The sequence below is a fragment of the Tenrec ecaudatus genome, chromosome 16, assembly GCF_050624435.1.
Source record: "Tenrec ecaudatus isolate mTenEca1 chromosome 16, mTenEca1.hap1, whole genome shotgun sequence".
NCBI lineage: Eukaryota > Metazoa > Chordata > Mammalia > Afrosoricida > Tenrecidae > Tenrec > Tenrec ecaudatus.
Genome location: NC_134545.1, coordinates 96,656,145 through 96,670,749, shown reverse-complemented (window position 1 = coordinate 96,670,749; position 14,605 = coordinate 96,656,145). Strand labels below are relative to the sequence as shown.

Here is a 14,605-nt window from a genome sequence, read left to right as displayed (position 1 = left end):
CTGGGCACATGTGGTTAGCATTGTTTCTGAAGAGGGCTGTTTCATCATCCAAAGCTTCCAGTTAGACTCAGAAGATATTACAGGCTCTGGGCCTGTCTCTAAGACACCTTTAAGAAAAACACTTTCTGCTTTTCGACAGGGGGAGCAGCACCCTCAGCTTGGGCCACCTGAAGTTTGATCACAACTGAACGGATTTCCACGCTGTTCTGGGGCCCCACAGACGAAGAGAAATGAGAGCCCCTCACAGTGCTTGGTCGCACGTTACTGCATTCAGGAAGGGTGTTTGCTAGCATTTGTTTGTTTGGAGAAAACACACATACAAAAACACACGCCAAAAAAACTCCCAACAATCCAAGCCACCCTTTTATTCTCAAAAGAAAAGAAAGAAAAAGAAACAAGAAACCCAGTCAGCAATCCCTTAATGTTTGAAAGCAGGTTAGTGAACATCTCCCATAAAGTTTATTTCTTGTGGACCGTCCTATAGGACTCCACTATATTCATAATCACAGTTGAAATTTCACACCGACAGAGTCATGCTCTTGCTCGTACTGAAATATTCATGTTCTCTTTACATATGGAATGGATGCAGAGCGAACCTGGTCAGACCTTTTGCATGTACGAGGGCTGCTTTTGGCAGTGCAAATATTAAAACCGAAAGGATACAGAGATGCTTACACGGGCCAGGGGAGACAAGGTCACAATTAAATACTAGGCCAGGGCTCCCTTTGCCAGAAAATTCTGGGGAGGATGGGAGTTTGAGATGGCATGGGAATCGTTCTTGCAGCCGGTAATCAAAGTTGTGAAAAGTGAGCATTCGACAGACTCAGCGAAAATATTCTTGGGTTTGGGGTCGGGGGGTGGGGGGAGAAAGGAAGTAATAGGTAAGACAGGGTAAGTACCAAGTCCGTTCTCTGCACAAATGGCATTCGGTACCCGCCCGGGAAAGGTGGCTCTATTCATCATGGCCCTGGGCGGGAGAAGCTCATGACTTCCAGAACCTGGTTCTCTCTGTACTTGGATCCTTGAACGTCACAGAAAGTGAAGAGTGGTGTGGAACAGCCAGTCCCCAACGGGACACCCCTATCAGAGCTCCACTGGCTCACTGAGTCCTCTCCCAAGGCATGATGGCCCCCCGACGCGTCCAGAGGGCGAGGCAGACTGTTGGGGGCCTGACCACACGGCAAACAAGCATGTGTCCACCCCTCCACTACAGAGCCAGTCTGAGGGCAGATGGGCCTAGGAGAAGCCCACCCTGTGCAGGCAGGAAGAGAACCTCTTTTTTTCCCACTCTTTGTGCTTTGGCTGTTCACACCGTGGGGAGGAAGGGAGAGGAGGGTCACAGGGCCTGTCAGCGCAAAAGAATGATTCATGTGACCATTTTGTCTTAATTACTCAGAACAAGTCGCTGCCGCTGCTGATCAGGGGGCAGCAGATACATCAGTGTCTTCTGAAAGAGAAGACGATCGCCATCAGGATGGTGATGACCACAATGATTCCCAGGATGACAACCAGGATGCGGTTCTGGATGATTCTAGGAGAGAGCACAAGGGAGGGAAGACATCACACAGATGAACGAGAGCGTCAGTCGAGACCCAAGCGGGGAAATCAGACAGTGGGGGAGCCGGTGGGAATGGGAGGCCAGCGTGCATGCTCGTGTGTGTGTGTGTGTGTGTGTGTGAGCACACGCGCATGGGGCACACAGGTGGCATTTTGGTTCTCCAACTGGAAATAATGTGAAGGAGTCCACAGAGCAGGCTACGCTGACTTCGCAGAAATGCTTCATGTAAAGCTAAGTGGACTACCAGGCAGTCTCGTAAGGGATCAAGGGTCCCAGGTGAGCTGGGGCCCTTTTTAATCCAAAACTTGAAACAGGGCTCTCTCCCTGCCTCTTTCTGTTTTGGTCTGTGTTTCCTGTTCCAGTTAGACACCAGGGAAAGCGAGTGGTGGTAAGGTACTTACCTATCTCCCCAAATAAATCAACTTAACCACCCACAGAAAATGAAGGACCAGTCAAAACGAGAGGAAGAAAGGGGCGAGATTAAGAAGCAAATGTCAGTCAGACTTGCCGCTTAGGCTGCGAACCCGTCACCTGTCACCGTTGGCTCACACGCACTTACGCCAGGAGGAAACATGATGTTTGCTTCGTGACAAAGAGACGGAAATGAGGACTAATGACAAGAACCTCGGGTGCTGCTTCCCTCTGGGGTCCCTAACTCCCCTGGGGTCTGGACTCCGCTGCAAGCTGCTCGGGCTCCGAGAAGTAGGGAGGGGAACCGCCATGGAGACAGGCCTCCAGGATCCCTGCAGAGAGCTTTTCCTGAAGTGGTGTCATCATGTGTTACCTCGCGCTAGGAAAAGAGGTCGAACATCACAATGCTTTGTTGAGATTTTCAAACGGCCTCACCCATGCTCACGGCTCTCACAGAAGGAGAAGTGAATGGAGAAGAGAAGCTGGTAGACGGGCTAGCTCAACATCCAGCTAAAACCCAATGCAACCAACCATGAGCCAAGCCCAGCCATGCCATCCATGCTCCGAACCCACCCAACCCAACCCAATCACCCTCCATCGACGAACCAAGAAGAAGTCTGCTGCCCTGCTGGAGACATCGGACACTGAGCAGGGGTCTTCCAAAGAGAGGGGGTGGGGGTGGGGCTTCCAGTTTAACAGACTCTACCCTCTGATTTTCTTTATTTTTTTGAATGTTTAAAAAATCCATTGTGCTAAAATGTGTACAAAACTTTCCACTTGAACTATTTTCACATGTACCATTTAACGGCATCGATTCCGTTGGCCAGGCTGTGCAACCACCCCATTATGTTTCCCCAATTTCATCAATCTCCGAGAAACTCCGTGCCCTTTCCGCAAGAAGTCGCTCCCCACCCCCCCAAACTCCCCTGCCCCTGGCAGCCAGTAGCAATCCCTGCTCTCTGTGCATCTGCCCATACTAGCTACTTCACGTCAGTGGGACCAAACAGTGTTTACCCTTTTGTGCCTGGCTGATCCCCTCAGCATGATGTGCCAAGCTTCGTCCCTGCTGCAGTGCGTCTCGGAACTTCTCTTCTCTTCATGGCTGAGTCATTTTGCATTGCATGTACCATGTCCAGTGGGCCATTCATCTGTGGATGGATTCACGGGTGGCTTCCACCTGGCGGCTGTCAAAGATCATCCGTGGGCACATATGTCCTGGAGTCCCTGCTTTAGCGTCTCGGGGCGTGTCTGGGAGTGAAACTGTGGCCACTTTGAAGCCTCCAAAGTAAAACTTCAGCACGTTCTCCAGCTTCCCTGCAAGTGCATTTCTTGGCAGGTCGGTGGCATCAGATGGCAGTTTTAGTCAAGTCCTTCCACATCCCCAGCTTCCTCCCCTCCCCAAACCTCCATGGACGGATAGATGCTGTCACATCAGACAAACCGACTCCCCTCGTGGCCCCCTAGGAGGACTGGCCCCCTCTCCTGACAGGTTACAAAACGATCGCATTTGCTGACCCGTCTTCCGCGAAACTGCACCGGGGCCTGTGTCCACTTCCCTCGCAGGAGATGAATGGTCTGCTGGCTCCTCATTTATCACGGGAGGCTCAGCTAAGATCTGTCTCGCTTATTTCTTCCCTTCCCCACTAGAAAGGCTGTGCCCCAGCATTAATTCTTCCGTGATGACAGCTCATTCCGACCTAACAGGCCGTATTTACTCCGAAGGTAGGGAGTTTCTCGGTCCCGCCCTCCCCCTCCCCCGCCCACCACAAAGAACGAACTCAAAATAGAGCCCCACGGGGAAGCTAATTATGAAGTCTGACCAGCAGCTTGACTTGGTGGCTCGATTGAAAACCCAAAAGGACTCATGGCCCCTTTGCTCCGGAAAGTGGGTCTTCCCCACGGGCCCTACGTACCCCGCAACCCAGGTCCCTGTCACAGCCAGTGTTTGCCACTGCCCTGCTCAGACGTGCAGACGAGAGACGTAGGGAATTGAAACCCAGCAGCAAAGCAGATGAAAAGCGTGAAGCTTCTTTAAAATCCAGCCTCAAGTAATAGACAGTCACGTGCCTTGAGTATGCTCCGTTGACAACCATTTTATTTGTGGGCGGAGGCCCCCAGGCATCTGTGAGGCTAATTCACAAAAGGACAAACGGTGGGGGTTACTTGTTCCATCTGAGGTCTGGTTAGCAAAACAAAAGGTCACGGATCCCATCTTCCTCCAATCTGGGCCTTCTCCCTTAGACTTCCCACCTTGCAGGCCGTAGAGGAGTGCGCTTCAGCGGCTGCCAGCCGCCCCAACTGCTCAGGTGTTTCGTTCACGCAGCACACCTGGGTCCCCAAATGGCCCTTCCTCACCGCTTGCTGCTCAGGGGTTTCTGACAGGCCCACCTCACCACTCCCTCCTTCGTAATGGGAATGGTGTCGGACAGCTGGGCACTCAAAAGAAAACTGTCCCGGAGACCCAAGGAAAGGAATGGATAGTCATTCCATGAACGACAGAAGAGCAGGAAATCTCGTGCAAGTTGCAGGGAGCCTGCGTAGAAAGCCTGGATCGACAAGGTCAAAGAGAGTAGCCTCAAAGTGGGAACTTGACCTGAGGAGTGTCTGCTCCCAGCATGACTGGTACGTATGCCCAACATGAGGAAAGGCGAGATGCCTGTGGTCGTGGACATGGATGTTGGCAAAGGGGCATGTGCTTTCAAACCACCAATCGATTTTGTGTGTCAGGGGAGAACTGTGCTGACTCTCTGGCAGGAGATCAATCACCAGGCCTTTCTTCCAAGGAGCTTTGGGGTGCATTGAACCTCACAGCCTTTCCATTCAAAATCTCACGGTACCATCGAGTCAATTCCAATTTACCCAAGAGGGCAGGGTAGAACTGCCCCTTCTGGTTTTCCAAGTCCGTCCATCTTTACGGGAGCAGAAAGCCTCATCTTTCTCCTACAGAGCAGTTTGTGGTTTTGAACTGCGGACCATGTGGCTAGAAGCCCACTGTGTACTGCACTACACCACCAGGGCTCCTTCCTACCTTTCCATTAGCAGTGTGCTAGTCACTGCCACCTGTCCGGCTGGCAGCTATTTGGGATGAAGGATATGGAGAGTCCCCCAAAATGGGTCAGAACTGTGAGGGGTTGTCAGTGAGCTTGATTCTGGTCAGACCACCACAGCTTTGACACCCCAGGTGTTGGGCAGATGCTGCCTCTCGAAGGATCAGGACTAAGCCTTTGGGAGGTGCAGACTCCATAACGGTACCTGACTACTAACCTGAAGGTTGGTGATTCAGACCCACCTAAAAGCGCCACAGAAGAAATGCCTGGCAATTTATCAGGCCCCATTAAGTAGGCTCTGAATCTCAGTGGCCTTATATACCACTGAACGGAGCCCTGTGCCGTCTGTCCCACCGTTGCAGTGCTGGGGCTCGTGGCTGTCCGTCCAGCTCCTTGAGGGCTTTCTTCCTTTTTGAGCTCAAGACCAGGAACGCTGCTGGCCTAGTGGCTACTTGTCGGGCTGCTAACCACAGGGTCAGCAGTTCAAAATCACCGGTTGCTCCCGGGGCTGGGGGGATGGGAAGGGAAGATGAGGCTTTCTACTCCTTTCAAGTGTTCATTTCGGAAACCCATGAGGGCAGTTCTACCCGTTCCCATGGAATAGCGGGCTGTGAGTTGGAATTGAATCGATGGCAGTGAGTTTACATTAAAAATCACAGCCCAGAGACCCTGAAGGGGTGGTTCCACTCTGTGACCTACACTGGGTGGCCATCTATCTGAAATGGCCTGTAAGCGAGGGGTTGTGTTGGGTTGGATGATCAGGAAAGTGAGCAGCTGGGGCCTCTGGGTTGCCAGTTTGGAGGGGGAACAAGGGCTGGCTTGGGTGGGCCCCATCTGGGAAGAAGTCAGGAGCGCCTGCTGGCAAATAGGCAGAAAGGGGGGTTCCTTGGTTGGGGAGACCCACACAGAACTTGGGAGGGAAACCGGGAGTCAATGTCCCCTTGACTATGGGCAAGTGTGGGCTCTCCCGGTTGGTTCAAGAAGTGGGGATGCAGCCAGCCGTCTCAATCTCCTTTTTGAAAATGCAAAGTGTGTTTACCCAGTAAATAATTTAAGAAAGCATATACACTTGAAAGGAGGCCTCCATCGAAACAGCCAGGCTAAATCGCCTCCAGGCAAAATCTCGGGCATTTGCATGCTGCATTCGATTAGGCGAGCGCACTGTGGCTTTAAAAGAATGCAGAGCCAAATTAAAAGGAATGTGGGCCCGAAACATCAAGGATTCTCCCAGTTTACATTATGAATCACAGTGCTGTTGATACAAGATGAATTAACCATTTACTTTGAGGCTGAACTCACAAAGTACTATTGAAAATACTGATGCCCGAGTGGAAGCCAGGGAGTGGCTAATCTTCCCATTGCTGGTCTCCTCCTCCTCTGGAAACCCGCTCCTGAGTGTAGTCCTTGCAGAGGAGCAGAGCAGAGCAGGCCGGGCCTCGGGAGGAGCGATCCCAGGGACAGCCTTCCCCAGTCCATCCAGGCACAGGCTGTAAGCACTAGGCCTTAGGTGCTGGGCGTGGCCGCGAAACTTGCTTTGGCCAATGAAATGTGAGCAGAGGGGCTGTTGGGTGGGGGTGGGGGTGTCACTTCCTGGTGGTGGCATGGATCTGCCAGCGCTCAAGTCTGCTCCCCTCTTCCTGGACAGCACCCAACATCGTGTTGCCAAGGGGCGCATAATAGGTTCAGTGCACAATGCTCTTGCCACCTGGGAGACCTGGGTCTGACACCTAGTCAGTGCACCTTGTGCGCAGTCACGTCTGGCCTCTCAGTGGAGGCTTGTGGGCCCCTAGGATGCAGAAAAGTTCCCAGAGTAAGATGGGTTTTCAAAGGGCCTGGGGACTCGTCTACGAAAACCTAACAGTGCACCAGAGTCTGATCTACTTGGGGAGGGCGTGGCCCAGGACGGGAGTGACCTTCACTCCACGGTGCACGCATGGGGTCTCCAAGGCTGACTCAGGGGCCAACATAGTCACAGCATGGTGGCGACTCCCTCAGAGGCGGGTTACCCAGCAAGGAAGGGGAACAAGGGGGCATTTGTCCTGGGTTACTCCCCTGTAGGGAGCTGTTTGTTCCCTCAGGGTTTTCACACAGGGGAGAAACTTCACTATGGAGTCGTAAGCGGCACAAGGAAGTCCGAGTTGACCCTGCTTATCTTGGCCAATCCGGCAGACATGCTTGCACGGCGACCGACAGGGAGGATGAAGGCCCCGGGAAGGGCCGGGAAGCAGGGCGAGATTGTCCCGAGGGCTGGTGAGAATGAGAGGCGGTACCTGGCCAGGTCGAATGCGGCTCTGGTTTAGTGTGGATAGGGCAGGATGGGGGCTGAGAGGATCTCTTTAAAAGAGGCTTTTACCGCTTGGTTTTGGAAGCTGGGATTCTCTTTGCCACACTGGAGTGTAACAGTTCTCACTTAAGGGCCAGGAACTGCTTCCAGGGGGACCTGCGTGCTGAGAGATGTCAGGTGGTACCCAACATGCTGCTTCGGCCCAAGGTCAGCCGACCAAGGTACCTTGCTTACTTCACCATCCTATGTGTCTGGTGCTCCCTGCGAAGGACCTCCTGCGGGGCAGCGACAAAGGTGGAACGACACCGTAGCTGCAGTGATGGCTTCAAATATGAAAACAATTGTAGGACGGTACAGGCCCGGGCAGTGTTTCATCGTCTGTTGGACACCGGGTCCCTAAGAAGTGGGCCCGACTCGACTGCACCCAACAAGCACCGCCACCTTGAGCCACGGGGGTGCGAGTTTGGTGTTCAGTGGTACCTCTCTCCACAGTGGTAGAACTGCAAAGCCTAGGTTAAGTTGGGCAGTGTATTCTGTGCCCCTGGGCACAGTGGTTGGATCCCGAGCAGGGATGTGACTTACTGGAGTTCAACAGACTGGCAGCACCTTTGCCTGGAGTGCTTGGCCGTTTGCACAGGGTGGGGTGTGGCTGTGAGGCTGGGATTGCCATTTGGTGGCCATGAGGGATGCTGCCCAATGGAAGGCTGCAGAGTTGAAAGAACGAAACGCACCTTCCATCCTGAAAAACGTGGAGGATCCCTAGGTTAAGCCACCCTTCCTACACGAGGAAACAGGCTCACTTTATTTTTCAAGTCGGTTGGAGTTTGTTCTTCTACTTGTGCTCCAAAGCCTTTTCAGCGGGATTCACTCTGGTTCCCAAACCAAGTCCCTGAGTTACATCTTTTCCCAGAAGAATTTCCTGACCGGGCCCCCTCCTCCGTCTCTATTTCCCTATGTATCTCCAATACCAACACATGGACTACATGGCTTGAATTTTCTGTTTCCATGTAGGATTTTCCAGTACAAAGGAGCTGCTGGGGTCCAAATCTCCTTTGTCTTCTGCATCCTTAGTACCAATTGCAGAGTCTGAAATGAACATCCCTCCAAAAAACAAAACCCCAACCCAAAAAATCCTTAACCAATGAGAAAACGAGCACATCCCCCTACACATGCTCACCTGAAGGCTCAGGTAGCACTCCTCCTGATGTCTAAGGGCTGATCATAGACCAGGAGAGTTTGAGGCTATTTCTGTATTAGCCAGTCTGCCATTAAGGATGCCGGCAGTGTCCGAACCCCTTTACCAGCCCGCATTCATTAACTGGAGGGTGCATGACACTCCACAGGTTCAGCGAGATGTCTCGTACATGCCTTCCTGGCTGGCCGACAGGTCGGAATAATGATACTCACCATTTGGGTGGACAAAACAGTCATAATTGGCAGGACAATTAGCAGCCTCGTGTGAACATAGGAGAAACTCCCAGGCAAAGGAGCTTCTGCCAGCTTCTCCTGGGCACTCCCCCCAAACATGGGTCAAAGCACAGACTCCCCAAGTTCTCAATCCAATTCACTGTCTGTCGTCTGCACTAAAGAAGACATGAAGGCAAGAGCAGGGGGGAAGTGGTGAATCGTCACTAGTCTTGAATGCTGACCACTTTGAAGTGGGATTTTCACAGCCTGGCAAAGGGCTACATCTGAGGCAGAGTTCTATGATTATCAGGCCATCTGATACAGAGTCCCCACAGGGTCTTCTGTGTCCTGCCTCTTTCCCGTGGAATCCCCGATCCCTCCCTGGGCAGGTAGGTGGGGCCGAGCTCACTGGTGAATTCCAGGGGATGGCAATGTGGCCCAGACAGGTCCCAACAATTGCAGCTCTTGGTCCCTGCATGCCGCCACGGTGAGGGAAAGCCTGCTCCCAGCTTCCCAGATACCACTTGTGTCACCACGGTGGACAGCTCTCAGCAGTTTCCCGATGGATGAGGAAGAAAGCCCCGAGGGTGTATCTCCAAACACCAGCTAGCCACTGCAAACCTTAGGGCTCACAACAAGCCACTCCCACCCAGTGCCTGAAGATGACTCGGGACAGGCCGATTCTACAGCAACCAACAACCACGATCCCCCAGACAACCATCTGTTCAGGAATAAGCACGTGACCCCCAACAGGCAGAATCACCTGGGATTCTTTTTTCCCCCTTGGAAAACCAAGAAAAAGCTCCAGTCTTCACTGAGATCAGCTGTGCTGGTGATGAGACGGAGAGCTGCTGCGGACCACTAGTGTTGCTGTGCAGGGCGGTCCTGCCTGAGGGAGGCCACGGAGGAGCACAGAGCCGCGGGGATGAAGAAAGAAGACACAGATTCCGGGTGGGTCTTGCTATGCGCCTAGAAGCTCACTGTCGCGTTTTAAACTGCCCAGTGATGAGAGCCCAAAGATCTCCTTCTCTCATTTTCAACTCTATTTGGTTCCTGGACCCAGGCCAGAAGGTGGGCTGGAAGGTGTTCTTCTCCTGGGCCCCATACAGACTGCTTGCTGTCTCCACCCCATCCCCAAACCTGCCTCTCACGTTGGCTGTGGATCTTTCTGCTCACGATGAAAACTAGCATTTGGAAGCGGAGCAGTTGCCCCAAACCAGGTTCCATAAGTACTCCCCCCACCCCCAAACACACACACTCTTTGTGCCTTCGAGACATGCCATTTGGAACAGGGAGAAAAATAGGTGTTACCTTGGGGCCAGCTGATCCACCATCAGCCATTAATAGTTACAACTGCTGACATAGGTTTGGGTGTAGAGCCGGGAGGGAGTGGGAGACTGGAGGGAGCGACGGTTTCTTAAGTGGGGCCAGGAGCCAATACCAGAGTCCTGGCGGCATCGCTCAGAATCTGATTGCCAAGTAGATTAGTGTTCCTCCATTCCCAAATTGCTACTTCATTTATCAATAACACCTCCCCTTATAAAAAACAACAACAAACCAAAAGCAAACAAAGAGAACCCCCCAAACTAAAGCAGTTGTTGTTCATCCCTGGTCACCCCATGTGTGTCTGAACTGTGCTGCACTGGGTTTTCTATAGCTGATTTCCTCAGGAAGCAGATCACCGGACCTTTCTTCCAAGGCGCCTCAGGGATAGACACCCTATGCCCTTCCAGGTAGCGCTACTGTTTCGACCACCCCAGGACTCCCTTGGTTTAACAGAGATCAGCTAACTTCCTGTAAAGGGTCCCCAGTAAATCTGTTAGGCTTTGTGGACGATCGAGTATCTGTCTATTTGTCCTTGTCGGGATGAAGCAGTAGTCATGGGTGAGATGTCACTGAACAGGAGTGGGGTTGCCTGTGTGCCAATAAAACTTTATGTATGAGGGGGCAGCAGGGAGGGAGGGGAAAAAAGAGGACTTGATGCAAAGGGCTTAAGTGGAGAGCAAATGCTTTGAAAATGATGAGGGCAAAGAATGTACAGACGTGCTTTATACAATTGATGTATGTATGGATTGTGATAAGAGTTGTATGAGTCCCTAATAAAATGTTTTAAAAAAAGAACTACAAAAAAAACTTTATGTATGGACACTGGACTTTGAAGCTTACTGTATATACTTGAGTATAAGCCAACCCGAATATCTGCCGAGGCACCTACATTTACCACAAAAACTGTATTTAACATGTGCTGAAACACTCGGCTTATATTCGAGTATAAATAGTATATGATTTTCACAGGTTGGCACATGTTTTTGAATTCCTCCCCTCATGCCTCCCCCTGCCAGCAACCACTTAAAAACATAAGAGCCATTCCCAGGCTACAGGCTGTACAAAAACGGGTGGTGTGGAGTTCCCTTTCTTGTCGAAAAGCCTTCAACGGTGGAGTGTGGGGGCCCTTGGGACAGGTCCAGGGAGCAACCCCTGGAAAGGCAGGCCCAGCTGGGTCCTGGTGAAAGCACGGAGCCCCTGCCCTCGGGGAGTCCCTGGGTCACGGTGAGCACCCTGTGACAGGAGGCTGACAAGCACGACCGCGGTGAGGGGACCTCCAGCCGGGTGACCATGTGCTGGGTGCCCACCCTCCTGGGTCAGCCTGGGTGACCAGGAGCAAGTCTCTGCAACATCTGGGCTTTCAGTCTCTGCCCAGATACAGCCCACCAAGGAGAAGAGGCTTGACTAAAGTCATGTCCCACTTTGAAGAGGAGCATGCGTGCAGCGGGCAGATCCTTCTGGCCAAGGGGAGGGGGAGTTTGGGAAAGGAGAGAGGTACCCATTATCTGAGGCTGGGGAGCCCTCTGGGAGGCTTGTGGAGGCTGGAGGGGCAGGGGCAGTGGGCAGCAGAGGCAGCAAGCTGCTGTCTCCCCAGGCCACTTGGCTGCTTTCTCCAGGCAGGTATCTGCTTTGGCCCTCCCCAACAGGCATCCCAGCCGGCCGAGCCTACTCTCCAACGTGGCCACATCAACTTCAAAGGGGACAAGAAGATGTCCTATTGGCTGGCTTGGGGATACCTTCCCAGCCTGGGAAGGCAGCCAACGAGTACCTGTCAGAGCCCACTGATAAGTCCAATGGGTTTTGATCAGTGATGTGTAGTCACGCTGCACTCGCCCTTGCCAAGAGTGTACATCAACTTCCAGCCCAGGCACCAGAGCCTCTGCCCTTCTCAAATATGGGCATGGTGAGGGCCAGGCGCCTGGGGAGAGGCTTGGCTGGCCACAGGCTTCCAGATAAGATCAAGGCAGCTCGCTTCAATCAAAGGGCTTGGAAGGGATTTGAAGAGAATGAAATAAAGGTGCTCTGGCGAAAGCAAGGTATACTTAATCCTGCATAGGTTTGCACACTGCCTGAGTTGGAATCAGGCTCTGTGACCCAGTCTCCGGGTTCTTTGTTTTACAGCTGACGCAGAACTACTCAAACGCCCAATCCACTCCCGCTTCAACGAAACACTCAGCCTCCCGCCGCTCAGAGCCTCTGTGGCCAGGGGGCTTCAGAAAGTTCAGAGTCAAATGCCACTCTCCTTCCATTCCGTTTTGGCCACTCAATGTTCTGAAGGCCCCCTCCTAAGGGCAACTCAAAAGCGCCTTCTGCTAATAGGAATCATTCCATGAAACCAAGGGACACACTCAAAGAATGACCGTGGTCTTCACCTCCGAGTGAGCCCACCCAAACCCCAAGTCTCTATATAAATGACTCAGGAGGTGGAGAGGGTTAAGAACAGTGGTCCCTACCCTCCACCCCGAGGCCGAGGCGAGGCAGCAAGAGCGACAAGGCAGGTGGTCAGGGCATCTCATCCTAGAGGCCCAGGCTGAGCCAGGGAAAGGCTGGGCCTGTCCCCAGGAGCCCGGCCTCTCCGTCGTCCAGAGTCATCTTTCTCTTCAGGTGTCATGCTGACCATCGATGGCAGTGATGTCTTCTTTCAACATGTCCTTAGTTGGTAAAGCCAGAAGCGAACAATCTTCCCGACATCATTCTATGTTTTTATAAAGGATCGATCCAAGAAAGCTGAAAGTTCACAAGTCACCGAGTCAGGACATCGCCCCCTCGCTCTTCTCTTTGAAGAATCCCTCCGCCGGGCCTTCTCCAGCACGGTGCCCACCATGAGGGTGGCAACATCAATGCCTACGATGCAGGCAGCGGTGGCAGGAAGAGCGCCACACCCACAGTAGCGGCTCGCCTTTCCTGCGCATGTCCCCCGGGCCAGAGAAGACTGTTCATTCCCATTTCAGGTCTCGGGAGGCCCAGTGCAGTTCTCCAGCCGCAGGCCTCGCACAGCAGTAAGAGAGCAGTTATTGAGATAGCCGGTGTGGGACGTTCAGTCCTAGGCAAGCCTCTGATGTCTTCCTCTTCATAGTCTTCTCCATGGACATCGTAATTGGGTGTTTATTTTTTGGTTGAAAGTACATTACACTAATTAGCCAAAGTAGACCTTCTCTTTACTTTGTGCCTAATGTAAATATGCAGGGAATTACAATAATTAGTATTCATTATTCCTCAGCACATTTGCACTCTGGCTGTGTCCTTTCTGCCTTGTGAGGGCCTTCCGTGCCCTCTTCCACGTAAATGCGCCGTCAGCCGGCTGCGTCACAGAGAGCTGGGTGCAGTGGGGGAAGGCAGTCGTTTGCAGGAGGCTGCTCACCAGTCGCCTGGTGTCCCGTGCCTTTGAGTGATTTCTGCACTATCACACAGGTGAGGGCGTGTGCGACAGAGAAACTTCAGCTCAAGGTTTCATTGAATGCGCCTGTTGGCAGTGAGCGCGTGCTAGAGTTGAAAATCAGCTGGGAAAAATCATCTGGAAATGAGGTTCCCAAACTTGGCTGTTCACTGGAATCCCCTGGGAATCTGATGAAACTACAAAGCCTTCCCCTAGAGCAGCGGTTCTCAACCTGGGAGTCAAACGACCCTTTCACATGGGTCACCCAATTCAAAACAGTAGCAAAATGACAGTTATGAAGTAGCAATGAAAATAATTTTTATGGTTGGGGGGTCACCACAACGGTAGGAAATGTACGAAAGGGTCACGGCATTAGGAAGGTTGAGAACCACTGCCCTAGAGATTCTGATTCTCATTAGGTTGTAATTCTGATTCTCATTAGGTTCACCCCACTCCCCCCAAAACACACACACACACACACACACACACACACACACACACACACACACACCCCACCACCTCCACCACCCCCGATCTCCAGGTGATTCTAAGATCAATGAAGTTTGACAACCTGGACTCTGGGGCCTGTGAACTTTTGAAACGGAAGAGCCCAGCCTGGCCCTCACAACAATTTGAGAGCCATACATGTATTTTTACAAACACATCAAATGACCATTATCTGAATTATATCTTTTAAAATTCTCAACTTGATTTCTGATACTGAAAGAGCCACGTATGCTTGCGAGCCTCAGTTTGCTACCCCCAGCTCTAGGTTTACTAGCAAATCATAAGAAAAGATTCAAGGTCCCTGGTTTTGAGTTTACTGTCTCCTTGCCCCTTTCCCCCTTCCCCCAAAGATATCGTTGAAAATTCAGACCCTCGGAAGCTGAGTGTGCGGCTTTGTTTGAGGTGAACATTGGGCTGCAGGAGAGAAGGTTAGGTCCTAATGCAGTATGACTGTTGTCCATCAAGGGGAGGAGGGAGACGGAGCGACACAAAGGGGAAACGGCCATGTGAAAATGGAGGCGCATCTCGCTGTTCCTTCACCACCCTTGAGTGGGGTTGCCCTACATCTTGCAAAGTCTTTTCATGAGATTTTCAGGATCAAGGGCTTCCAACGCAAGAAAAAAAGTCAGAGTCACCCCATTCCTCAACGGATTAAATGAAAACTGCTCAGAGGAACAGGGATTAGTTCA

At 52.2% G+C, this 14,605-nt stretch overlaps 1 protein-coding gene across 5 annotated transcripts in view; it reads right to left on the bottom strand.

The window, feature by feature from the left end:
* Window positions 1-350: 350 nt before the first annotated feature.
* VTI1A (vesicle transport through interaction with t-SNAREs 1A) overlaps window positions 351-14,605 on the bottom strand; it is a 393,311-nt gene continuing 379,056 nt past the window's right edge. For all 5 annotated transcript variants that reach the window (XM_075534598.1, XM_075534597.1, XM_075534595.1 and 2 more), the window contains one exon: window positions 351-1,531. In XM_075534598.1, coding sequence (XP_075390713.1) covers window positions 1,438-1,531 — 94 coding nt within the window. In that variant the 3' untranslated portion in view covers window positions 351-1,437. The remainder of the gene's footprint in view (window positions 1,532-14,605) is intronic.